Genomic DNA, 27,923 nt, shown 5'->3' with positions numbered 1-27,923 from the left:
TTGGCTAATGTGTTGCAACAATTTAAGAAAGGTGGTAAGGAAAAGTTAGGGAACTATAGACCGGTGAGTCTGTGGTAGTGGTGAGCAAATTGTTGGAGGAAATCCTAAGGGACAGAATGTACATAGATTTGGAAAGGCTGATTAGGGATATTTAACATGGCTTTGTGCACTAACTTGTCGCACTAACTTGATTGAGCTTTTTGAAGAAATAATGAAGAGGATTGATGAGGGCAGAGTGGTGGACGTTATCTATATGGACTTCAGTAAGGTTCTCATTCGACAAGGTTCTCATGGTAGACTGGTTAGTAAGGTTAGATCTCATGGAACACTGGGAGAACTAGCCATTTGAATATAGAACTGGTTCAAAGGTAGAAGATAGAGGGTGGTGGTGGAGGGTTGCTTTTCAGACTGCAGGTCTGTGACCAGTGGAGTGCCAAAAGAAACACTACTGTGTCCACTGCTTTCTATCTTTTATATAAATGATTTGGATATGAACATAGGAGGTATAATTAGTGAGTCTGCTGATGAACCCAATATTGAAAGTGTAGTGGACAACAAAGAAGGTTACCTCAGAATACAATGGGATCTTGATCAATGGGCTGAGAAGTGGCAGATGGAGTTTAATTTAGTTAAATACGATGTGTTGCATTTTGCAAATGCAAATCACAGCAGGACATTTACACTTAATGGTAAAATCCTGGGGTGTATTGCAGAACAAAAAGACCTTGGAGTGTAGGTTCATAGTTTCTTGAAAGTGTAGTCGCAGGTAGATAGGATAGAGGAGAAGGCGTTTGACATGCTTTCCTTTATTGGACAGAACATTGAGTATCAGAGGTGGGAGGTCATGTTGCAGCTATACGGGACATTGGTGAGAACACTTTTGGAATATTGTGTGCAATTCTGGTCTCCTTTCTATTGGAAGGATGCTGTGAAACTTGAAAGGGTTCAGAAAAGACTCAGAAGGATGTTGCCAGAGTTTGAGGATTTTAACTATGGGGAGAGGCTGGATAGACTAGGGCTGTGTTCCCTGGAGCTTTGGAGGCTGAGGGGTGACCTTATAGAGGTTTATAAAATAATGAGGGGCATGGATAGAATAAAGAGACAAGGTCTTTTCCCTGTGGTGGAGGAGGGGGGAAGGGGGTTCAGAACTAGAGGGCATAAGTTTATGATGAGACGGAAAAGATTTAAGAGGGTCCTGAGGGCAACTTTTTCACATAAACGGGGGTGCATGTATGGAATGAGCTGCCAGAGGAACTGGTGGAGGCTGGTACAATTGCAACATTTAAAAGGCATCTGGATGGTTATATGAATGGGAAGTGTTTAGTAGGATATGGGCCAGGTGCAGGCAAATGGGACTCAGTTAAGTTTGGATATCTGTTCAGCGTGGATGAGTTGGACCGAAGAGTCTGTTTCCGTGCTGTATGTCCCTATGACTATATAACAGTTTGACAGATGAAACTGGGGTGACTTCTTTACAGAATGGTTTGCAGCTGCTGTACATTCCAGGAAGATGAGGAAGGCCTTTAGGCCTGCCTGAAGCACTGACAGCTATTCTCATCACAACTGTCCCCAACTTCCAAACACTCTCCACCTGCACAGCCACCTCACTCAGCCTGCCACAATCCATCATTTAAAACAAATCCCTGTCATATGGAAACTTGGAGGCTGGCTGAAAGATTCTGATTCTGGCCCAGGGAAAATACAAGTCCACTATTTCAGTGAGTCAGTTGTCAGTCTGTGGAACACATTCCCTTGGGAGAATGCAGAAACAGCTTGTCTTAATTCAGTAAAATGTAGATTAGATTGATTTATTTCAGAAGATAATGCTTTGGAATATAATGAGTAAATTGAGACATAACATGCAGTAAACATTGGAAGGACCTGTTTACATTTGACCTAATGGTTTAAATTCTGCTGTACACCATAGTCTTGCAAACCCAGTCTGACAGGGTTACCAACTCTCATTGATGTTATCAATTTTTTTCCACACTCTCACAAATTTCTTTACTAATATACGTACCTTTATATGATAATCCAGTTTTCTTATTTAATTTTTGGAAAGATAATCATTATAACAATTAATACTAATGACATTCATAGAATGCTCTTACAAAAAGGGAACCACCACCACACCGCCCCTCCCACCCCCGCCCTGCTATATTTCCCATGACCCTTTATTCTTCCAGTTTTCATTGACTTCCTTTTTGTAAGTTACTAACTTCTGTAGCAGTGAAATCCAGATCACAACAATTCACTGTTTATTGTTTTCACCATATTACCTCTGGCTCTTGAGCTGCCACTTTTGATGATTTGTGTAGGTACAACTGCAGTGTGCCTTCATAATGATACCATTTATTTTCTACCATCTCTCTTCATTGTTCCCACCAAAATGTGTGTAAACCACATAATTCTCTATGTTGAATTAAATCTGCCAGGTTTCAGTGTATAACACCAGTCTGGCTATGCCCTCCTGAAGTCAACTATCATCCTACTCATTGTTTAACACCTTTCCAATTTTCTTGTAATCTGCAAATTTTGAAATTACACCCAAAATCTAACCAAGGCCCTATGCAATTGAAACAAGATTACACTGGCACTGCACTCAAATCCCCTTGCGATAAATGCTAACTTTCCAGTAGTCTTCTTAATAGCTTGCTGCGCCTGCATGCTTGCCTTCACCGATCGATAAGGATACCCAAGTCCCTGTGCACATCTAGGAAATATTCTGCACATCTGCACTCACATTTTCCACATTATATTCTAGCTGCTGTGTTCTTACCCAATCACAAATCCTGTCCAAATCCTTCTGAAAATGTTTATATCTTCCTCACAGCATGTATTCTTGCTTGTTTAGCATTATCTGCAACTTTGGAAATATAGCATTTGGCCTGACCTCCCAATCGTTGACATATATTGTGAACAGATGGGGCCAAGCTACTGATCCTTGAGGTACTCCAATAGTTGTTATGGAGCAGACCAGACCCCCTCAAAACATTTTTAAAAGGTAGCCTAGACCCTAATGTTTTCTTATTTTAAAATACCATGTTCCAGATACAATATGACTGGTCAAGCTACTCGATGTTAGGCAAAACACAATTTATTGAAACACTAGAGTTAAAATACAACCACAGAAAGAGGAATTTTGAATAACTTAACTGTATTAGAAAACTTAACAGAATAATAATTGCAATAACTATTACTAATTAACTGTTCCAATATAGTAACATCCCATAAGCATATCCCTTGGCAAAAAGGAAAACTCAGAAAAATAGATTTATCTTACAGGTCACCCAGCATCAGACAGAAACCTCAGTTCTAGCTGTAAAAAAAAATTCTACTTCTTCAAGTCCACACAGCAATTACTTAAACCTAAAAGCTAAAAATAAAACCAGAAAGCCTTGGCTATGAGAGCTGGCCACGCCCAGCCAGGCTGCTTCCATTGTTTCAACTTATAAAAAACCCAAGGCCTCACAAGCTGTTGACTTTCTCACAGACAGCATCATCCACTCTTATTCAATCTCCCTTTAAAAAAAAGACAAAATAACCTCTTATAACCACAGCATAATCACATATTCACAATCTGCCAATGTGAAAATGACCAATTTATTCCTGCTCTCAGTTTTCTGACTGTTAGGCGATCATTAATTCGTACCGGGAGATTATCTCCCATCCCATTAATTTAATATTTCAAACCAACTTCTTGTTGGAAACTAATCAAAAGCCTCCTAAAAATTCAATGATACTATGTCCTTCAATACCCTTTATTAATTTTGTTCGTAACATCCTCAAATACTCAAGCATGTTGGGTACTGCTGAGGGGAATATGCTCTCAAGAAAGTAGCAACAGCTGAATGTGTTGTACTGTGGTTGGCTGTGCTGCACAGGGAAGGAGTAAAAAGTGCGGGGATGCAATGGTTATTGAGGATTCAACTGTAGGGGCAATAGACAAGCATTTCTATGGCCACAAAGGAGACTCTAGGATGTGGCTTCCCTGGTGCTAATGTTAAGGATGTCTCAGAGTGGCTACAGGATATTCTGAAAGTGGAGGGTAAACAGCAAGTGGTGGCGGTATGCATTCATACAAGAAGCACAGTTGAAAACAGGAAAGCCTGGAATTATAGTCTAGTCAACTTTGCATCAATAGTGGGGGAAAATGCTAAGATTTAATAGTGGATCATTTAGAAACCTGTGGTAGGATTGGACAGACAGAGCATGGATTTATGGAAAGGAAATCATACTTGACAAATCTACTGGAATTCTTTTAAGATGTGACTAGTAGAGTTGATGAGGGGAGCAAGTGATTTATTTGAACTTTCAGAAGGTTTTTGACAATGTTCCAGATTGGAGGTTAGCATGTAAAAGTAAAATGCATGGGTTTGGGGTCAGTGTATTATGACTGATAGAAAACTGGTTGACAGACAGGAAACAAAGAGCAGGTAAAAACAGGTATTTTTCCAAATTGCAGGCAGTGATGAATACAATGCCACTGGGATCAGTGCTAGGACAAACCTCCTGTGTGGAACTTATCAAAAGCCTACTGAAAATCCAACTACATTACGCTGATCGAAGCCCTTTATTAGTTTTATCAGAAACATTCTCAAAATCTCAAACAAATTAGAATCATATAATCCTACAGTGTTGAAACAGGCCATTTGGCCCATTGAGTCCACACTGACCCTCCGAAGAGCATCCAACTCTGACCCACTCACCTACTCTACCCCTGTAACCCTGTATTACCCTGCACATTCCTGTAGATGCAATACCTGCCCATACATCACCTCCCTCACCTCCATCCATGGCCCCAAACAGTCCTTCCAGATGAGACAGAGGTTCCCCTGCATCTCCTCCAACCAAGCCTACTCCACCTGGTGCTTCCAATGTGGTTTTCTCTACATCATTAACATCCAGTTTAGACTAGGTGTCCGTTTCGATGAGCATCGTTGCCGGGCCCAAATTGGCCAGCCTGACCTCCCAGTCACTGCCTATTTCAATTCTCCTTCCTATTCCTACTACAACATGTCCATCCTCAGCCTCCTCCGCAGTGAATTAGACCGCACATTGGAGGAACAATACCTCATCTTCCACCTAGACAACCTACAGTCCGGAGAACTTAACACTGAGTTCTCCAATTTCAAATAATCTTCCTACTCATCCCCCAGCTCCCTTTCCAGCTCCTCCTCCTCCCTTCCACTCTATCTACCAATCCTTCCTTCCGGCCACCAACTGGATTCATCCCTCCCATTGACCAACCAGGTTATACCCATTACCTGTGTTCACCCATCACTACCTCACCATTCTGCTACTCTCCCCAAGCACCCCTTCCCTTTATCTGTAGTTGCCCCTATCCCCACATCTAGTCCGAAAGAAAGGTTATAGCTGAAACACTGACTTCTCCATGTCCTGATGCTGCCTAGCTTACTGTGTTCTTCCAGCCCACAGCTGTCTACATTTGATTCCAGCATCTGCAGTTTCTTCTGTCACTGCCTCACATGCCAGGGTTTGATTGCACCCTCAGGCGACTGTCTGTGTGCACATTCTTCCTTTGACTGCATGGGTTTCCTTCGGGTGCTCCAATTTCCTCCTGCAGTCTGAAGATTTTCAGGTTAGGTGGACTAGCCAGGGGAAATGCAGGGTTACAGGGATAGAGAAGAGGGTGTCAGTCTGGGTAGAATGTTCTTCGGAGGGTCAGTGTGGATTCAATGAGCTGAATGCTCTGTTTCCACACTGAAGGGGTTCTGTGATTCTAACAGCAGCTTCTCACCAACCAATGCAATTGCAGTTTTCCTGAGATTTCACTCATGGTCCATCAAGTTGCCTGAAGTAGAGATGTCTTCTGCAGGCCCAGTTCTCTCTACTCCCTGACAGTTGAAGAGAAATGGGCCCTGATTAGTCCTGCACCTCTGAAGAAGCTAATTTTGTGATCATTTGTTTCACCACATTAAGGCTCTTTCACAGCCCATCTCCAGTAAACTTTTGGATTTTGTGTAAGGTGGCCACAGCTCAATAGCAATCAGGTTTCATACCAGGTACATGGAGTTGGAAGAATTTTAAAAGCTGAGTAACTATACATTTGAGATATCTGCAGAGATTTTAAGGCATCAGGTGGAATGAACATGTATGGAATGAAACTGCCACAGGAAGCAGTAGAGATACATTTATAAGGTTTGGACAGGTACATGAATAGGAAAAGTTTAGAGGGATATGGGCTAAATGCAGGCAAATAGGACTAGTTCAGTTTTCAAAACCTAGCCAACATGGATGAATTGGGCCAAAAAACTTATTTCTGTGATGTATAACTCTCTGACTCTGTGACTCTTTTAAGTTTCAGCACAGATTTATTTTTATTATTTAGTTGAAATTTTAAATTCTTTTGGGCTCATGTATTTGAATGGAACTAGGCCTTTTAATGTGCCATTCCTGAGGCGGCCCAGCTTCACTTCAGGCCTATAGGTTGACAGTAAGTCTGTTTCAAGGCTCTTTAATGCACTGGAGACAAAAAGACAAATCATACTACTCAGCAGCTTGGTTTGGTCCTGACTCTTCATCCCCATACCTCATTGACCAAAGAGTTGGAATAGTCAAATCCTAGTCAAAGTACAAAACTTAGAAAGCTAGAGTAGCAATGATTTGAAAATGGGATGGTTTCCAAAGAAAGTTTAGATGAGATCAGCCTCACCCAAAGAAGATTATCCCAATGCTTTGTTGTGTTAAATAGCAATCAAAATAGTACAGCAAGGTGAAAAAAAAATAGCAAAAAGGAAAATCAATCAAATGCCATTAGCTTAGTTTTCAATTCAGTAGTTGACTTGCATATGCTTTATGTTTGCCATGAACAATATGTCTGTTTCCTTAACTCATTTTTATCTCCTACACTGCATTTTAAATTATTCTAAGAGTGTTTATTTTCAGTTCTGTCATCACTTCATAGTCATTAGTATTCTAGTCATAAACACATTTATTTCTCCGAACTTGTTCCTTTTGCAAACAATGGGGAGACCATGCAATATTATGCAGAGTTAAGATGTATCAACTGAATGAAGAAAATCTAATCGTTGCTATTGGTCAATGTGTTTGCCGAGATAATGTTGGAAATGCTGGAAATAAGACCATTGGCTCAACCTAATCATGTCAATATTCTAGCTTCAATTAAATTGGAGTTATGTACACACCTTCTTCCACTTTTTGTTATTCCCACTTCTTACCACCAACAATCCTAGATTTTGACATCTCTGCTTCAATCAATAATTCTAGTCATGCATTTACAATATAGCATAAAATGATTTCTCATGTTCTCTGTTCTAGATTTTTAACATTTAATTTTTGGGGCTCATTACATTTCCTGTGCTTTTTGGTGATCATTGACTCAAGGGGATCTGATTTTGAAAACATGTGGGGGGAAAGAAATATGTGTTACTAATTCCTCACCCTAGTATTTATACAAATGATGTGACTTATTCTAACTTACACTCATTCCCCAATAAAGATTAACCAGTTATTACATTAAAAACAAAATGCTGCAGATGCTGGCAACCTGAAATAATAAAAACTGCAGGAAAATTCAACAGATCACGCGACATCTGTGGAAAAGACAAAGTTAACATTTCATGTCTAATATAACTTCTTCAGAACTAAAGGGGACTAGAAAATTATGATTTTAGTGCTATCGGAAGATGGGGAAGGAAGAGCAAATGCAACAGATAATGAAGGATCCCAAAATAAAAGGCAAGGTGTAACTTAGGGGCGGGTGTCTTGTTTGCATGAGTTTGCCGTCAGCAAAGCCGACCTTTTTTTCCTATTAACACCATACCATAAGCAACTATTCTACAATAATACTCCTTTTCTACCATTAGCATGCCCTTTGCCTTTGCACTGGGCAGCCTCACCATTTATTCCACTTGCTCCTCAATCTCCATTGTCAATAATAGAAAGATCATTATTTTGCAGCCCTGCCCAGTTCCAAAGAGTCATCTTGGATTCGAAATGGTAACTCTGTTTTTGTGTATCATAAGCACTATTGAGTTTTCATGGAATTCAAAAATGCCTTAAGTTTTCTTGTTGGCTGCTAAATAAAATGATTAAATATCAAGGTCAAAGTCACAAAACTGTCAGAACAGCACATTAAATGCTGTTAATGCGATAATTTGTTATGTTGAGCAATGCACTGTAGACAATAAGTTCACCATGCACTTTTGATGCTATAAACAGACCCATGAACCAGAACAACTATAAGTCTCACATTGAATATGTAGATAAAGATCTTATACACTCTGTCTGCAGTCTATTGGAAAGGGGTGGAAGCTGGCTGACTGTAAATCTGAACATATATAACACTTCAGGAAAAGACTACTGTATCAGTTTTAACAAGAGATGTTACACATTATATTCATTTGACGCATTAACAAATATTTGGCCCAGTCATACTGGTCCATTTGTTAGTTGTATTTGAGCAATGACAGGTATAATAAATCACTGTTCCCTGCATAACAAACAGTAGTGTAGCAAATACTAGGAGCAGCAATTTTTAAATATATTCTTTAGGTTTTTGCCTGTTCACAAAACAAGACTCTGCAATTAGGTGAGAAATGCCAATAAACAATCACTTGAATATAAGAGAATTTTCTGCATTCTGAGAGGGAATACTCACTTGGAGGGAATGCTTAGTGAAAAAGAATGATGAACAACTCAATTTTCTTTGCATTTCCTCTCAAGCAGCTCACACATTGGAACATATAAGTAATAAATGAGCCATTTAAATGGAAGAGATTTTCATTCATACTGGATGGGGATCATATGGACACATTTATGCCCCTTGGCAGTGGCTTTCTTGTTTTATGGTCGGTCATGGGTGATGAGGATAATTGGCTAAGCTAATATTTACTGTCTATCCCCAAGTGTCTAAACGGTAGTTAGGAGTCAACCGTATTGTTGTGGGTGTGGAGTCATATATAGGCCAGATGACTTAAAGTTAGAAGAGGTTACCTCAGATTTTAACGGGATTTTGATCAGATGGGCCAATGGGCTGAGGAGTGGCAGATGGAGTTTAATTTAGATAAATGTGAGGCGCTGCAAAATGACAAAACAAATCTTAGCAGGACTTACACACTTAGTGGTAAGGTCCTAGGGAGTGTTGCTGAACAAAGATACCTTGGAGTATAGGTTCATAGCTCCTTGAAAGTGGAGTCTCAGGTAGATAGGATAGTGAAGAAGGTGTTTGGTATGCTTTCCTTTATTGGTCAGAGTATCGAGTATAGAAGTTGGGAGGTCATGTTGCAGCTTTACAAGACGTTGGTTAGGCCACTGTTGGAATATTACGTGCAATTCTGGTCTCCTTCCTATCAGAAGGATGTTGTGAAACTTGAAAGTGTTCAGAAAAGATGTACAAGAATGTTGCCAAAGATGGAGGATTTGAGCTACAGGGAGAGGCTGAACAGGCTGGGGCTGTTTTCCCTGGAGCGTCGAAGGCTGAGCCTTATAGAGGTTTATAAAATCATGAGGGGCATGGATAGGATAAAGAGAAAAAAAATCTTTTCCCTGGGGTGAAAAGACTAGAGGGCACAGATTTAGGATGAGAGGGAAAGATATAAAAGAGACCTAAGGGGCAACCTTTTCACGCAAAGGGTGGTGTGTGTATGGAATGAGTTGCCAGAGGAAGTGGTGGAGGCTGGTACAACTGTAACATTTAAAAGACATCTGGATGGGTGTATAAATAGGAAGGGTTTAGGGGGAAATGGCCAAGTTTTGGCAAACGGGACTAGATTAGATTGGGATATCTGGTCAGCAGAGACAAGTTGGACCGAAGGGCCTGTTTCCGAGCTGTATATCTCTATGACTCTATGTACTTCCTCAGATTTAGGAAAATCTGAGGACATGAATGAACTAAATGGTTGTGCATCAATTGATAGTGGTTACATATTCACACCTTTTTATTCAATTTGAATTACTCTATTTTCTATAATTGAATTTGTGTTTGAATAATTAAATTTGCTCTAATTGAATTCAAGTCCATATTCCCAGGATATTAGCCCGAAGTTCTGGAATAACATTAAGATTATCCCACCAGCACTCCAAAAGGAAGTTCCATAGTCATAATTTTTTTTGTTCAACAAAGTGGGCTCGAGCTGGCTCTGGGTTCAGGATCAAGATGGCCTGGGCTGAATATTATGTTTTGGATAAGATTCCTTCAATTGTCATGGGCTAGTGAAATCTCTTCAGAGATTTATTTATATTCTTTGGTTGATGCATACTATCAGCTTTCCAATAAAAGGAAATTACTGCAGATCCTGAAGATCAAAAATAAAAACATTTGCCAGTGAAACTTAGCAGATCTGAAAATCATCGGGGTACAGTGAAACAAAGTTAATATTTTCAGTCCAAAATGCCTCATTTTTGAAATATGAACCAACTGTGTTTCTCCAGTAACCAAAAGAGAAAATGCTGGAAAATCTCAGCAAGTCTGGCAGCATCTGTAAGGAGAGAAAAGAGCTGACGTTTCGAGTCTAACTGACCCTTTGTCAAAGTTGACCTGCTGAGATTTTCCAGCATTTTCTCTTTTGGTTTCAGATTCCAGCATCTGCAGTAATTTGCTTTTATCCGGTGTTTCTCCAGTAATTTGTTTTTATTTCTCTTCACTCTCAGGGCTATTTCACTGCTATCATGCTGCTAATCTATCCCATAGCATCTTTCACTTTCCTGATTAGTTTCTTCTTGGCTAGCTCTTCTAACCTGTCTTCTATGCTGACTTTGGGGCAAGTTGAGGATTTCCTGGGTAGCTGCTGAATAGGCTTTGTATTGTCATCTACTTCAATAGCAAATTCTCCTGGAGGACATTGTGATGAAGCTGCCCCTTTAACAAGGTTATGCAGTCCTTGGCTGTTTTTTTCAGAGAGGTCATAAATGACATAGATTCTGAAAAGTCTGGGGTTGAAGGGTTTTTGGGCCAATTTGATAATAGCTAACAGATACTGCCTCAGGCAGAAGGCTTTCAATTTTTTTAAACTAAAACTTGTACAATGAAAGGCTCAGTTTTTCTCTGGTTTGGTTTGGTTTTTAGCAGTAGTGTGGAAAATAGCTGCTGGACCCAAAGAAGCAAGTAGAGACTGGTACTCTCTCCCTGCCTTCTATCCTGTAACACACTGATTTTATTTTTTGTGCCAAGGAGTGTTTATGGGGATTGTTGCAAGTATTTGGAACAGCATCATTAAGTTAGGATTAATCTGTTAGGTTTTCGGAGACCTTTAAATTGTTTGGTATTCTTTTTTCTGTTGTTCGTGTTTCATTCAGTAAACAGTAAATAAGTTCTGTTTTGTTTAAAATTAAGTGGTTTGACCAGTGGCATTTCTCCTGGAATATCCACTTTACAACTGCTTAAAACAGTTCATAAAGTTTGGGTCTGGGCTACCTTCTTGAAATGTTTTGAGGGGATTGGCCTGGTCCATATCAACATCCTATCCTTTCTAACACTTTGTTGTACTCCTCCAGGATCTGTTTCACAGTTAATGGATTAGTGGCCTGTGATACATTGTAAATCACTTTTAGTACATTGAGGAGTATCCATCCAAGCTTTACACTGGCAAAACTGAGATGAGTGGTTTTTGCATTTTTTCTTATTCACTCATGGAGTGTTGCTATCACTGATTGGGTCAGCATTTATTGCCTGTCCCTAGTTGCCCTTGATAAGATCGTGGTGAGCTGCCTTCTTGAAATCATTATAGTCCACATGCTGTAGATTAACCCACAATGCATTTAGGGATAGAATTCTAGGACTTTGACCCAGTGACAGTAAAGGAATGGCAATACATTTCCAAGTCAGGATGGTGAATGGCTTGGAGGGGAAATTTAAGTCATGGTGTTCCTATATATCTGCTGCCATTGTTCTTCCAGATGAAGAGGTTCTGGGTTTGGAAGGTGCTGTTTAAGGATTTTTCATGAATTTAGGCAGTGCATCTTATAGATAGTACAGGTACACAATCGTTTATCTGAAACACTCAGGGCCAGCTGGCTTTTGGAATTCAGAATTCTTTGAATTTCAGAATAAGTGACAGTTTGACGGTAAAATCTTTAAAAGTCTTACCGAGCAGCAGACGCACTGTGAGTACAATGGGCCCTGAGGCAGAATTGAGGCCTGCAAGTGCTTGGCCACGCCCACCCACGTTGCATCTGAGTGACGTGCATTGAGTGGGTGTGGAGTTGGGCTAACTGTTTGGACGCCAATCAACCTTGTTAATGAGAAAAAGATTTCATGAAGAAGCCTTCGGATTTTGGAGCTTTTCGGATTTCGGGATTTCAGATAAGAGAGTGGATGTTTTTAGATGTGGTGCCATTCAAGTGGGTGGCTTTGTCCTGGACGGTTTTGAGCTTCTTGATTGTTCTTGGAGCGATACCAATCCAGGCAAGTGGGGAGTTATGTATCACATTCCTGCCTTGTGACTTGAAGATGTTGGACAGATTTGGGGAGTGAGGAGGTAAGTCAAACACTAGGCTCTGACCTGCTCTTGTCACCACTGTGTTTATGTGGCAAGTCCAATTGAATTTCTGGCCAATGGTAACCCCTAGGATGTTGATAGTGGGAGATTCAATGGAAGTAACACCTTTGAATGTCAAGGGGAGAGGTGGTTAGATTGATCCTTCTTGGAGATGGTCATTGTCTGCTATTTATGTGACATAAATGTTACTTACCACTTGACAGCCTAAGCCTAGGTATTGCCTAGATCTTGTTCCATTTGAATATGGACTGTTCCAGTATCTGAACATTTTGTGAATGATGCTGAACATTTTGTGATCATTGATGAACATCTCCATTTCTGACCATATGATGAAAGGAAAGGCATTGATGAAGCAACTGAAGATATTCAGACTTTTCTTGAGGAACCCCTGCAGAGATATCCTGGAGCTAAGATGGCTGACCCCCAACAGCCATGACTATCTTTCTTTTGCCAGGTATGGCTCCAACCAGTGGAGACTTTGCCCTGATACCCATTAATTCCAGTTTTTCAAGTGCTCCTTGATGTCACACATAGTTGAATATGGCCTTGATATCAAGCATTGTTAATCTCACCTCTGGAATTCAGCTCTTTTATCTCTCAACCAAGGCTGTGATGAGGTCAAGAGCCATACCAATGCCAGGCAATGACCATCTCCATGATATAACAATCTAACCACCTCCCCTTGACATTTAATGGTACTACCATCACTGAATCCTCCACTATCAACAACCTAGGGGTTACCATTGACCAGAAACTCAACTGGACTCACCACATCATCACAGTGTCTACAAGAGCAGGTCAGAGGCTAGGAAAACTGCCATGCTTAACTTGACTCCCCAAAATCTGTCCAATATTTACATGACTTGAACTGATAGATCTGTTCGAAGTCTGTCCCATTTAGCACAGTGATAGCGCCAAACAGTATGATGGAGAGTATTCTCAACGTCAAGGTGGGACTTAGTCTCCACAAATACAGTTTAGCGGTCACTCTTACAAATACTGTATGGACAGATACATCTGTAGTTGGCTGATTGGTAAGGATGAGGTCAAGTGTGTTTTTCCCTCTTGTTGGTTCTGTCACCACCTGCTGCAGACCCAGTCTAGTGGTTATGTCCTTTAGAACCAGACCAGTTTGATCAGTAGTGCTGCTATAATTGAAATCCCCCACCCAGAGTACACTCTGTGCCCAGCCACCCTTCCTGCTTCCTCCAAGTCTTGTTGAATATGGAGGAGTACTGACTCATCATCTGAGACAGGATGGTACGTGGTAGTCAGCTGGAGATTTCCCTTGCTTGTTTAACCCGAAGCTATGAGACTTTATGTCTGGAGTCAATGTTGAGGACTCCCAGGGCAACTTCATCCTGACTGAATACCACTGTGCCATACCTCTCCGGGGTCTGTCCTGCTGGTGGGACAGGACACATCCAGGGATGATGATGGTAGTGTCTGGGACATTGTCTGTAAGGTATGATTCCATGAGAATGAATATATCAGGCTGTTGCATGACTAACCTGTGAGGCAGCTCTCCTAATTTTGGCACTAGCCCCCATGTGTTAATAAGGAGGATTTTGCAGGGTTGGCAGGGTTGTTTCTCCCATGGTCTTTTCCGGTGCCTAGGTTGATGCCAGATGATCCACCCAGTTTTTTTTATTGAGACTCATAGCAATTGATACAGCTGAATAGCTTGCTAGACCATTTCAGAGGTTAATATTTAACCCAACTGCAGTGGGTCTGAAGTCACATGCAGGCCTGACCAAGTAAGAATGGTGGATTAATAAATGAAACGGAGTTTTCCAACAATTGACAATGGCTTCCTGGTCATCAGTAGATTTTTAATTCTTGATATTATTCATTGAATTCAATCCCACCATTTGTCCTGGTGAGATTTGGACGCAGATTCTCAGAGCAACAGCTGATCTTCTGGATTGATGGTCTCGCAATAATATTACTAGGCCATTACCTCATCTCCCTTGTGTTGGCTGCAAACTGTGAACTGGAAGTACATATTCATGTAATCACAGTGGATTCACAGAGTAACCTATCCTTTTGGCATTAATCCAGTCATGTTATTTTTGAGGACTTAATTTTTGGATTACCACGTCGAGCTGCTTCATGTAGGTATGGGAAGGTCAAGGTGTTGCATGACACACCAGGATCAATCTGATGTTCACCTGATGTTGTCCTTCTGCAGTCCTCATTCCAAATGCCACAAACAATTCATTACCCATTCACGTGATTGAACTAACCACATTGTATGGTGTAAAGTGACTCATTCGAATCTCTCTCTGTTGTGGTTATCTCTACTTGCTTTTCTTGTGCTGTCCCCCAGACAATGATTCAGGAATGAGAACACTGCTTTCCCCATTTCTTTTTCTGTTTTATATAATGTCCTCTATAGCATTTTCACCTGTCTATTGTGATTGCTCTGTCCTTTGGGACTGGTGCATCTGTCCATGTGTGACTTTTAACCTTGCCTGTTCTGCCATGAATGCGTTCTAGTTACTGACTTACAACCTCAGCAATTTTGCACATTTGGTATTAGAGTCATAGAGATGCACAGCACAGAATCAGACCACTTGGTCCAACTTGTCCATGCTAAACAGATATGCAAAATTAATCTAGTCCCATTTGCCAGCTTTTGGCTGAAATTCCTCTAAACTTTTCCTATTCATGTACCCGTCCAAATGCCTTTTAAATGTTGAAGTTAAAAATCACACAACACCAGGTTATAGTTCAACAGTTTTATTTGGAAGCACTAGCTTGTGGATCACTGCTGTCTTATCAGGTGGTTGTAGATTATAAGATCATAAAACACAGAATTTATGGCTATGAATTCTGTGTCCTATGATCTTATACTCCACAACTACCTGATGAAGGATCAGTGCTCCAAAAGCTAGTGCTTACAAATAAACCTGTTGGACTATAATCTGGTGTTGTGTGACTTTTAACTTTGTCCACCCCAGTCCAACATCGGATCTCCACATCATGGCTTTTAAATGTTGTTATTCCACCTGCCTCCTCCACTTGCTCTGTCAGCTCATTCCATACACTCATCACTCTCTGCATGAAAATGTTGCCCCTCAGGTCCCTTTTAAATCTTACCCTTTTTACCCTAAATCTATGCCTTCCAGTTATGGGGTCCACTAATCTGGGGAAAAAAAGACCTTGGCTATTCACCCTATCCACCCCTTTCATGATTTTATTATCCTCCACATGGTCACCCCTCAGCCTCTGATGCTCCAGGAAAGATAGCCCCAGGCTATTCAGCCTCTCTCTATGGCTCAAACCCTCCAACCCCACCTATATTCTTAAAAATCTTTCCTGCAGCCTTTTAAGTTCAACAGCATCTTTCTTATAGCAAAGAGACCAGTATTGAATGCAATATTCCAAAAGTGGCCAAATCACTGTCCAGTACAGTTGTAACATGGTAGTCCAACTCTTATATTCAATGCACTGACCAATAAAGGCAAGCGTACCAAATGTCTTCTTCACTACCTTGTCTACCTGCAACTCCACCTTCAAGGAACAATGAACCTGCACCCCAAGGTCTCTTTGCTCAGCAACATTCCCAGAACCCTACCATTAAGTTTATAAGGTCTGCTTTGGTTTATCTAACAAAAATACAACACCTCACACTTAGCTAAATTAAACATCATCGGTCACTCCTCAGCCCATTGGACGAATTGATCAAAGAATTTTTGTACTCTGAAATAACCTGTTTCAGTGTCCACTACACCATCAATTTTGGTGTCATCTGCAAACATACTAATCATTCCTCCTATATTTCCTAAGACAGAGCTTCTTAACTCTGAGGGGATATGCTCTCAATGCAGGATCACCTGTCCAAAAATATAATTCTGTTTTCAAATAGTTCCTTCAGTTGTGCAAATTATGTAGGGTTCTGCAAACTAAATTAATGAGGTCATATATTAATCAATGGGCTCCCTTTGACTTTGGACCCTAAATATTGAACACATATCATTCATAAGGTACGTTCACTTATAGTTCCACATATGCCTTTCAAAATATACAAAATTTCTAACTTCTCTGGCTTGCTAAACAGTTGCTATTTCATAATTACTCCTTTGTGTGTGGAAAAACTGCCCGTTTTGCTTAATATCATCTTTCATTCCAACCAGAGTTGGGGGTGGAATAGCTGCAGTTATTTTCTCTCACTTGTGTTTCTTTGATGTAGTTTATTTCAGCTGCCTTTGGCAGCTCTCATAGCTTTGAACATTCCTGATTGATCTGTCAGTAGCTGTGCTTTGCTGCACACTCATTCTCAACTCTTAAACAGTGGTTTGGTCAAAATGAATTTATGATTAGCAGTAAGATGGCTTCCTGCAGTATGTGTGTCTTGTGGTCAAAGTCACATGACTGTGGCAGACCAGGAAGGACAATTGCACATGATTTTATTTCAATCCAAGCAGCCCCAGTAATATGAAACTTTAGTTATATTGGGGAAGGAGTGTGTGGAATGAGAAAATCTGGGGTTGCTATACTGCTAATGGAGGAAGTTACAGTTAAGTGATGTACAAAATCGGGAAGAATATTATTTCTGAATGTAAATATTTGCTAACCAGCAGATACCGATTCAAGATTATTGGCAAAAGAGCTATAGTGTAGCAGATCTGGAGACCAAGAAGATCTTTGATCTGCAATTCTGATGGTGGACAAGGAATTGAAACATTAAAGCATAAAGGTGGCTTCCTGCAGCAAGTCGCAAAATTGTATGACCGAACATCCCTGGAGGTACTCTCTGTTTAATATTTTGAGTTGGAGACCACAGTGGTTTGTTGTTTAGAAAACTAGACATGAGAAAGTAACCCCTTTTCCCACAGGTGATTTGTTTCAGATTGATGTTTTTAAAAGAAGAATGATGAATGTAATGGAAAGTGAAGTGTGTGTGATTTTAGGTTATAGTTTTATGTTTTGAGAAAATTGAAAATTATGAACACTTTTTCGAACAAGTGTGGAATGGATTAAAGATGCACATGACAGCGTTTCTTTTCAAATGTGATGAGAAGTTATTAAATCCCTGCTTTAGGAATGTAACAAGAGCAGAAATTGCTGGTGAAATTCAGCAGGTCTGGTACCATCTGTGGGAAGGTGGTAGGATTAATGTCTCGAGTCTGGTGAGGAGAGACGACATGGTGACAGAGAATGTAATTAACAATGCTGAAAGAAAGGGAAGGAATTGGCTCACAATCTGAAGGTGCTGAAAGCAATATTAAGTTCAGAAGGTTGTAAAATGTCTAGTCTGAAGATGAGATGTTGTTCCTCCAGTTTGCGCAGTGATTCCATGGAGCATTGCAGCATGCCAAGGACAGACATATGGGAATGTGAGCAGGACGCTGTGTTAAAATGACCGGTTGCAGGAAGGTGCGCATGGACTGGAGGTGTTCTATAAAGCAGTCACCCAGTCTATGTTTGGTCTCTCCAATGTAGAGTAGGCAACATTGGGTGCAGTCAATACAACACATAAGATTCGAGGAGGTGCAGGTGGATTGCTGCTTCACCTGGAAAGACAGTTTAGGCTCTTGGATGGTGAGCAGGGAGGTGGTGAAAGGGCAAGCATTGCATCTTCTGCAGTTACATGAGAAGGAGCTTGTTGGAAGCAAGGAAGGGGTTTTGGCAGCCAAAGAATGGATGAGGGTGTCCTGGAAGGAACAATCCCTGTGAAATGCAGATTGAGGGGAAGATGTATTTGGTGGTGGAGTTCTGCTGGAGAATGATCCTTTGAATGTTCCCAGTTTTAATTTTTGATTTTAAACTTTTCTGACCATGTTGGAATCCCCAGGCAGGCATTCCCTCCAGCTTGCCTTGGGAACAGGACTGCTTCTTGGGCTCTTTTTGAATCAGCTGACCAACTGGTGGGATGAAAAGTGTGGACAAGGCAAATCCGATCATGTTGTTGAGAGTGATGGGAAGGGCAAACATGGATCCTTGGGTGATAGGTCAGATGTGGTTGAGGGCCCTGTCAATCACAGTGTGTGGGAAATCACAGTCATGGAAGAAGCAAGCCATGTCAGCAGTGATGTCTTAGAAAGTGGCATCATCCAAACAGATAGGAATAGACGAATGAACTGGTATAACGGGATGGAATCCTTGCAGGACATGGGGTAGGAAGAGCTGTAGTGAAGATAGCTGTGGGAGTCAGTAGCTTTGTAGTGGATGGCGGTGGACAGTTTATTCCCTGAAATGGAGACAGAGAGGTCAAGGAAAAAAAGGGAAGTGTCGGAAATGTATGATGTGAAAGGGATGGAAATTGGAGGCAAAATGAACAATTTTTTCAGGGTCCAGGCAGGAGCATGAAGTGACACTGAAACAGTCAGTGATGTACTGAACAAAGGATTGTGGGAGGGGGCCAGTCTAGGACTGGAACAAGGATTGTTCCACATACCCTATGAAGAGGCAGGCATAACTGGGACCCAGCGGATGACCATAACTACTCCTTTAACTTTGCAGAAGTGAGATGAATTAAAGGAGAAATTGTTCAGTGAGAGAACAAGTTCAGCCAAACAGAGGAGAGTGGTGGAGGATGGGGATTGTTCAGGCCTCTGGTTGAGGAAGAAGCCAAGAGCTATCAGACCTTCCACCTTTGAATATTTCTTTGAAGTGGTATTTTTAATGTTTCCACCTTGAGTGCTCAAGTCAAAATAAATTTGCAGCTTATCAAAGTAAACTATTTTCAATCTCATACATACATCAAGAACAGACATAACATATCTGAACACATATAGTTTCTAATACCAGATTTCCATAATTTCACTAGCAGTGTTACCACTGATATTTTTGCTCTTTATTCTTGGGTTGGGGCTCAGAGTTGGGTGAAAACACATCTTTGTGAACCTAAATTTGACAAATCTTGACTCAAATTTCTTGGGGATATGGGCTGGGCTAGAATAGGAGTTGGTCAGCTGACTCAGAAAGCCTAAGAAACTGGCTCACTCCCAAGTCAAGCTGGATGAAAGGTATCTGCGAGCTGGCGTTTGGCCTCAGCGGTGTAGAGGTCGGTGCGCCAAACTACTACCGCGCCTCCCTTGTCTGACTCAGAAAGCCTAAGAAACTGGCTCACTCCCAAGTCAAGCTGGATGAAATGCCTGCCTGGGGATTCCAACACTGGAAGAAAAGTTTAAAACCAAACATTAAAACTGGGAACATCCCTCATGCTCTCACCCCCTCATTCTCTATCATGCCAAGCTATGTTGGTTGATGGTTACAGCCATTTCAATGGCCCCTCTCACTCCATAGGAACAAAGAAACATAGCAAACAGGAGGAGGGATGGCCATTTGGCCCTTCAAACATGCTCTACCAATCAATATGATCATGCCTGATCATCCAACTCAGTACCCTGCTCCCACTTTCTCCCTTTAACCATAAGAGCTATATTTATCTTCTTCTTCTTAAAAATATTCAATGTTTTGCTTCAACCACCTTCTGTGATAAAAATGTCACACACTCACCACTCTCTGGGTGAAATCATTTCACCTCATCTTGGTCCTGATGAATGGCCTACCCTGTATCCTTAAACTGTGACCCGTAGATCTGAATTCCCTGGTATTCAGGAACATTCATCCTGTGTTTACCCTATCCAATCCTTTTAGAACTTTCTAGGTTTCGGTGAGATCCTCCCTCACTCTTCCCAACTCCACTGAATATGATCCCAACCGATCCTATCTCTCTTCATAGGTCAATCTTGCCATCTCAGCATTCAGTCTGGTAAACTTTCACTGCATTCTCTCCATAGACAGAACACCCTTCCTCTGATCAGGAGACCAAAACTACACATAATGCCTATATTACTGTATTCTCATATATACCCCAGATGGTTGCTCATACCCTGTCTCCCTAGGGCCTATTAACCCCTACATTAGTGCCATGCCAAATCAAATTATATCGAGGAAAGGCATCATGGCCAAAAATAAAATTACAAATCTAAAATTACAAGTTATGTCACTATTAGGGAAAAATAAACTCTTGATGACAGAAAATAAACATCTAATACGGTGAAATTGCAAAAACACATCAATTATGTAAACAAACATTTCTTATTTTCATCAACCTTCCACTCATGTATTAAAAACCTTACGTCAACAAATATTTCCATTTGATAAGCAGATGAAACTGTACTTCAAGATGTACATTTATCTGTACATCAATGCACATTTATAAAATTCAAGTCTTCATAGTTAATAACAGTGGGATTTTTAAAAATTCATTGGATGTTACTGATCTAGACCAGACCAACATTTATTGCCCATCCATAATTGTTCAGAGGGTTATTAAGATTGAAGTACATTCCTGTGAGTCTGGAGTCACATGTAGGTAAAAACAATGACTGCAGATGCTGGAAACCAGATTCTGGATCAGTGGTGCTGGGGAAAAGGAGCTAGGCAGGTCGGACAAGTCCGGACAAGTCATGGGGACAGTGCTGAGCTGGAAGTTTGAAACTAGGATGAGGTGGGGGAACCAGCTGAACTGCCTGAACTGCCTGAACTGCTGTGCTCTTCCAGCACCACTGATCCAGAATGGAGTCACATGTAGGCCTGTCCAGATAAGGATGACAGATTTCCTTTCCTGATGGACATGACTCCTTTCTCTATATTACAAAATCACACTTCTTTCACTCTTTTTTTAAACTGATTTTTTTTAAACAGTTTCTTCGCAGTCTCCCTGCTAGAGGAAGGATGTTGTGAAACTTGAAAGGGTCCAGAAATGATTGACAAGGATGTTGCCAGGGTTGGAGGGTTTGAGCAATAGTGAGAAGGGCTATTTTTCCTGGAGCATTGAAGGCTAAGGGATGACCTTATACAGGTTTATAAAATCATAAGGGGCACGGATAGGGTGAATCGTCAAGGTCTTTTCCCCGGGGTGGGACAGTCAAAAACTAGAGGGCATAGGTTTAAGGTGAGAGGGGAAAGATTTAAAGGGGAGCTAAGGGGCAACTTTTTCACCCAGAGGGTGGTCCGTGTATGGAATGCACTGCCAGAGGAAGTGGTGGAGGCTGGTACAATTACAATATTTAAAAGGCATCTGGATTGGTTTATGAATCAGAAGGATTTAGAGGGATATTGGCCAAATGCTGGCAAATGGGACTAGATTAATTTAGGATATCTGGTTGGTATGGATGAGTTGGACCCAAAGGTCTGGTTCTGTGCTGTACATCTCTCAGACTCTGTGAGACTGTTTCAAGTTTGAGTGAGTTTATGGTCTGCTTATGCCTGTTCATGCCTTCTCCTGATCCTAAAGGGTATGTTACCTCCATGAAAAATGTCCAGGGACCAAATAAGAAAGGACCAGATGACCAGAGGTTATCTCCCCAAAAATAGAGGTAATATAAAGCATTTTCTCTTACTCACCCTTCAAAGCCTTCACTCCCCTGGCACACACTTCATGCCCCATCCATAACAGCCAATGAAACCTAATGCCCTCTTCCCATTCCATAGACCCTGAGTATGGATCCAGAACCTCAACCTGAGCTACAAATCTTCTCAAACCTCGCCAGATCCTAAGTAACCCTAGCCAACATTATACCTACCCATATCCATCATGCTTCCCCTTTCACCTACATTGCCAGCTCATTGAGTATCCTGCATCACTACTGCTCCAAAACAGCAAGATGTTTGACAGTATCGAAAAGAAATACAGTGAGAACCAATCTGATTTTATCTGGTTTAATCTCCACACTCAGTTTGTAGCCAGTGACACTAAAATCCAATTTCAATGGAGGTCATTTAAACAACCAGGTGCCTCTGGGAATCACATATGTCTAAACAATGGTCTATCCTCAGGAAATTAAGGGAGTCTACTTTCAGGGGCAGGACTTGTGATTCCATACAATCCCTGCATTTTTGCTCAGTGAAGTTGTTCTCTGTCTTGCCAAAAGCCAGACTTTAGATTATTGTGTTAGTCATGCCAAATGTACAAGCCCAGTTAGAAGCAGGTTTTTGATATGAACAGATGTATAATTGCTCGGTACAAATTCCTACACCTCTATATTTGCGGGATTCTCAATCCAGCCCAATGGCTTCAAAGTAGCATAGTGAAATATTTCAGCCTTAACTGATATTCCTTTGCAGAGGTTTGGCAGGAGTATACTAGCAGCAATGGATCAGTGGTGCTGGGAAAGCACAGCAGTTCAGGCAGCATCCGAGGAGCAGGAGTATAATAGCAGCAGGAGAAAGATCATGGAAAAAAATATGCTGTACCTTCCACATATTGATTCATATTAACATAAACGGATTTGCACCAATGTCAGGCAAGGGAAAGTGATGGCATAGCTGAGATGTACAGGGGAACCTCGATTATCCAAATACCAATTATCCGAAAATCGGAATATCCGAAGGAGATCTAAAGGTCCTGACAGAAATATTACATCAAAGACGTGTGTCCAACACTGATCGCGTCTTTTGTTTTGTTTACAGTGATTAAGAGTGCTGCCGAGAACAGTCCTGGACTGATGGGAGCGCAGGCACTGTCTCTAAATGACTGACCTCCCACCCTCTCTCTCTCTCTCTTTCCACACTTGCCCTGGAGTTCTACACAGGCCTGTACCCTAACCCCACCCCCCCCCCCCTTCCCCAGATAATCTCTCCGACATTGTCCGGTGGGGGTGGGGGCAGAAGGGGGTTGCAAGGGTATTGTTGGGGCGGACAGGTGGTGTTGAATGAGGTTTGGGGGTTGGGCAGTGGTGTTGTTTGGGGGTGGGCAGGGTTGGGGTCGGGTGAGGGCTCACGGCACTGTGCTGCTGCTAGTCTCCTGAATGGGGAGCAGACTTAATAGAAAACTCCAAGGCCCAGAGGAGAGGCATTGAATCGATTAATCGAATAATCAATTATCCAAACGAAATAATGCCCACCCATCTCATTTGGATTATCGAGGTTCCTCTTTACTAGACTAATAATCCAGAAGCCTAGGTTACTGTTATGGCTCATGGGTTGAAATCTCACTGTAGCACATGACGACATTTGAATTAAATTAAAATCTGGAAGGGAACAAAGCTAGCCTCATGATGATCATGTAACCAATGTCAGAATAACCCATCTGGTTCACTCATGTCCTTTCAGAAAGGAAATCTGTCATCCTTAATTAGGGAAGCCTATGAATGACTGCAGTCTCACAGCAATGCACTTGACTCTTAACATGCCTCTGAACCATTAGGGATGGATAATAAATGCTGGCTAGCCAGCATCACCCATATTCAATGAATTAAGAACTAATCTCACTGACATTAACTTTGTAAATTGAATTTTTTCTAAATGTTCATTGCTATAAATGTTACAATGTTTTTATGAAGAAATGAATTCTATCTTACAAGAATTGTGTTTGGACAATAAAACCCTTCATACCTTGCAGTCTTTGCTTCTCTTACTAATCGATGGACCAGAAATCCTTGCTGCATGTCCAGGTAGCGGCGAGAATGGGCTTTCAATATAAATATAATGACCAGTTGGATTTCTTAGAGTGTGATCAGTTGTTGGACAAGTACCTAATGTTGGCGTACTTCCCACTTTGAGAATCCAGTCAAAGTTATCATTTCTCCACTGTCTCCAGGAGCAAAGATCAAATTCAAAATCACAATGCTCCAAAATTGTACCTGCAAATTGAAAAAGTCTCATTCAATTTTTCAAATAGCTTTTCTGTTTTTATCTGAATATGGAGATGTTAATACAACGTCATTTTTAATATCTTGTCCTAATTTATACTATGGAAGTCTTATGACATTGTGGTAGCATTCCTAACTCTAAGGCAGAAGCTCCAGGTTTCAGCTCCACTTTAATGTCCTCAGGTAAAATTCTGCATGAGTGCTCCCTGAGCCTCAAAGCTAATCAAAGAAATGCCAGCTTCTCATCCATCCTCACATCTTTTTTGTTTTATCCAAGCCTTCTGTAGTCATTCTTCATCTGACTGTAGTAGCACAGATAGCACAAGATAAACACTTAGGATCTAAAGATTTGCAAGTCAAAATTCAGATGTGAGAACCCAGACTTTACCCACTGGGAACATCCACCTCTGACCTACACAGACATTCTGAGCAAGGAATGTTACATTGTTAAAATTTCAAAATCAGGTTGGGCACCCACCTGAAATAGGGCTGTGGGAAAAAGGCAGTGGGAGTGGGCTTCCACTCTGTTGATGACACCATGGGCCCACACAAAATATAAAGTCAACTTCTATTGACCTGTATTACAATGTCAGAGGGACTATTAGAAATTGTCCAAACTATTCAGGCCTTGACTGCGCAAGTCCCATGTCTGCTGTATGTTTACTCATCAACAGATTAGTAAATATTTTCTCTCCTAGAATATCAGACTTCCTTTTTGCATACACTTTCTGACCTCGTCTGGAATTGGTGAATATTCTACTGATACTGGACTCACAGACACTGGCAGCAATGATGAAGACCCATTGTATTTGGATCCTGGCTTGGTTTCAGGGCATTTTTACATACTCCTAATTGAAGTTATGAAGCTAACCTTTGCCATCTTCTGTGCTACTGAGAAATAAGAGTGTACAGTTATGAAAAATTTAATGCCGAGGAGTGCTTTAACCACCATCCACAATCATGATAAGGGGCTTGGTGGAAGGATAGCCTAGGAGCTTGAAAAGTAAGACCAACAATTTGAGTATGCTTATCATCTCTGTCTATCACATCAGTGTACCTTGTATCTATTTGCGATCATGCAATAAATACACTTTAAGACAAGTCTCTTCTCATTTGACTATCAAGTCATTTTCCTCTATCCCACTTGACCAAGTTGGACATGGAGGTCCATCTAACTCTACCTTAAAGTACTCAATGGCACAAAGAGGTCATGTAATATGATGAGTAATAGTAAGGGTTGTGTACTGTTAATGGTACTCTAGATCTCTTCGTTGTTCCTTTTACAATGGTTCATATTATTCACTAAAGTAATAATAATGCATCTGAACTTAAAACATATGTTTGAGATTTTGACTCACTCAAACTCACTAGCACTGGTAAGTCTGGTGATGCCAGTAGTCAATGTTCACATTTGGCACATCCTTGCATCTACTCCAGATTTTTTTGTCTATGCTTTTCAGTTCATCATACTCCAAACATTTTGGGGCATCCTGATGCCATGAGAGGTGCTATTTCAATGCAAGTCTGTCTTTCTTTTTACTATATGTGTATTTGCTCATTAATTATGGCAATAATGAAATTAGAGGAATGCTGTCAATAAAGTGTTTTGCAGTATCAAATGACTACTTTATTTTTTAAGAGGATTTTCAAAGATCTCCCCAAATATTTTTCTCACATATTAGATCCAGTCAGTGTTGGAGGAGAAAAAATTGCCTAAAAGAATTAAACCACATTTGCACATCCTATTTCTGTATAAATAATGTTTAAGTTCAACATCATTTGGTGCACATATTGGCCCAATATAAAACGCATCAGTTTTTGGCAAAGATATAAATTTGGATCCAGACCCAAATCCTGGATTTTTAAAAATTATCCATTAACATTATGAGATAGAGTAAATAAAACTTTTCTTTAAGAATGTCATGGGTTATTTTATTTGTAATATTGTTGGTAGGCTCAGTTGCTGAGATGGACTTGGTACTAGCTGTCAAAGTGCAAGCTGAGTTTTCAAAGCAGGTTGTTGTATGTTGATTGGACTGAACCCTCTGTGAGATGGCAACACATAAATTAAAGAAATCTGTTTTTTTACCCTTGTATTAACAGAACATCAAGCAGTCAGGTAAAAATCCTCAAGGAGGAATTATGTAATTGTAATACATTATGTTAACACAATGTGGTGAATATTAATGCTCTACACAGCATTTTCTTCGCTTTCTAACTTACGAATTTAGAAGAGATGTTAAACTAAGACTCTATCTATCTGCTATACGAATATAAAGATCACATGGCACAATTTCAAAGGATAACAGGGGATATATCCCTAATTGCCAGGCCAATCTTTATATATCAAAAACGTTACCAAAAATAACGTTTTCTGGTTGTGTTAACATTTCAGTTTGCGGGACCCTGTTGTTGGCATCATCTTCAATGGTGACTACTTCTTGACACTCCTTCATCAGCTGTAAAGCACCTTGAAACATCTGCTGCTTATGAAAAGTGTTATATAAATACAAGTCTTCCTCTTCTTACTTTCTAATTATGAAGTTTAATAAACAAGATTCATTGTTAAATTGGGAGACCCAATCAATGTTATGCCAAACAGAATTCAAAGACCTTGTCACCGTAATTGTGAAATAGAAATGGCTTTTCAGAAATAAATATTTGTATCTCAAAAATAAAGTGAAACTTCTGTGCCACCATCTACATGGTGCTCAAACAAAAACAGAGGTGTTTAGTGCTTGGTACAACTTTCTATGTCTCGGCTCAAGATACCTAAGCCACCAAGCAGGTCCGACAAGGTGAATTCAAATGTAAATCTCGACTAAAGTAAACTAACTTCAGCACTTTCCTCAGACTTACACTTGTCTCAGACTCAACTTTGTATAGAATAGTTGAACTCCCAATCTGTAAGAAATCAAACATTAATGCAAGCTAAACTAACTTGGGCCTGTATCAAATGCTTGCTACTCCAGTTGATATAAACACCAATGTTAGCAATTGTTTCGACTGGGCTCTGCACACAATTACCTTTAGTGATTGAATGGAAGTGATCAGATTATAAATCAACATTGGCTTAGTTAAACACACAGGAGCTGAAAGATGAACAAAATCATCATTTCTATAAACATAAAAATATTTAACATAGGAGCAGGAGTAGGCCTTTCTGCTCTTTGATGCTGCTCCACCATTCAATATGATTGTGGCTGGTCATCTAAATCAGTTCTCTGCTCTCACTTCCTCCCTACCCTGTGATCCCTACGGCGCTAAGAAGTATGTGCAGCTAGAGGTGTAAGTGCTAGCTGAACACATATATAGTGATCACTGTTATTTGACTTCAGGCCAATATTGTGAACAAAATCTTGTCATTTGATACAGATTATTTTTGTTCTATTCACAAGGCATAAAACAAAACAAGAAATCCTCCCTGTAGCAGAGTTATCAAAGGAAGAACATCTGGAAAGCCAGTAAATTTAACTTCTTACAATTAACTGAAGATCAAATCTGTTTGGTTCACTCAAGCTTGTAGATTACTCACTGCAGATAACTGGATGTTCATCAGAATTATCAGCACAGTCATTGTTGAAGTCACACAGCTGACTTTTAGGTATACAATACTTGTTGGCACATGAAAACTCATCAGAGTTGCACTGTCTCTCTGGGATCAGAATAGAAGAACAATTTTCAAAGGAAATGTCATCCACTGTAATATCGCCCATATAACTCACACCTCGAATGGCTCTTAAGAAAACCTGTAAGGATTCAACATGGAGTCAGTCATTATTTTGATTCAGTACTTATTCATAATGACAGTTGAAATGTGCATATATCAAAT

The 27,923-nt window shown here is 40.5% G+C and overlaps 1 protein-coding gene across 8 annotated transcripts in view; it reads right to left on the bottom strand.

The window, feature by feature from the left end:
• The window catches only part of malrd1 (MAM and LDL receptor class A domain containing 1), a 408,484-nt gene that overhangs the window by 215,664 nt on the left and 164,897 nt on the right, over window positions 1-27,923 (bottom strand). For 7 of the 8 annotated variants that reach the window (XM_043690416.1, XM_043690417.1, XM_043690423.1 and 4 more), the window contains 2 exons: window positions 27,627-27,840; window positions 23,835-24,082 (listed from right to left, as the gene is read on the bottom strand). The exons of the other annotated variant lie outside the window; for it this stretch is intronic. In XM_043690416.1, coding sequence (XP_043546351.1) covers window positions 23,835-24,082; window positions 27,627-27,840 — 462 coding nt within the window. The remainder of the gene's footprint in view (window positions 1-23,834; window positions 24,083-27,626; window positions 27,841-27,923) is intronic. 8 annotated transcript variants of the gene reach the window in all.

This window comes from Chiloscyllium plagiosum, chromosome 5 (assembly GCF_004010195.1).
Source record: "Chiloscyllium plagiosum isolate BGI_BamShark_2017 chromosome 5, ASM401019v2, whole genome shotgun sequence".
Lineage (NCBI taxonomy): Eukaryota > Metazoa > Chordata > Chondrichthyes > Orectolobiformes > Hemiscylliidae > Chiloscyllium > Chiloscyllium plagiosum.
Note: the sequence above shows the minus strand (reverse complement) of the source record. Positions and strands in the feature narration are given on the sequence as shown.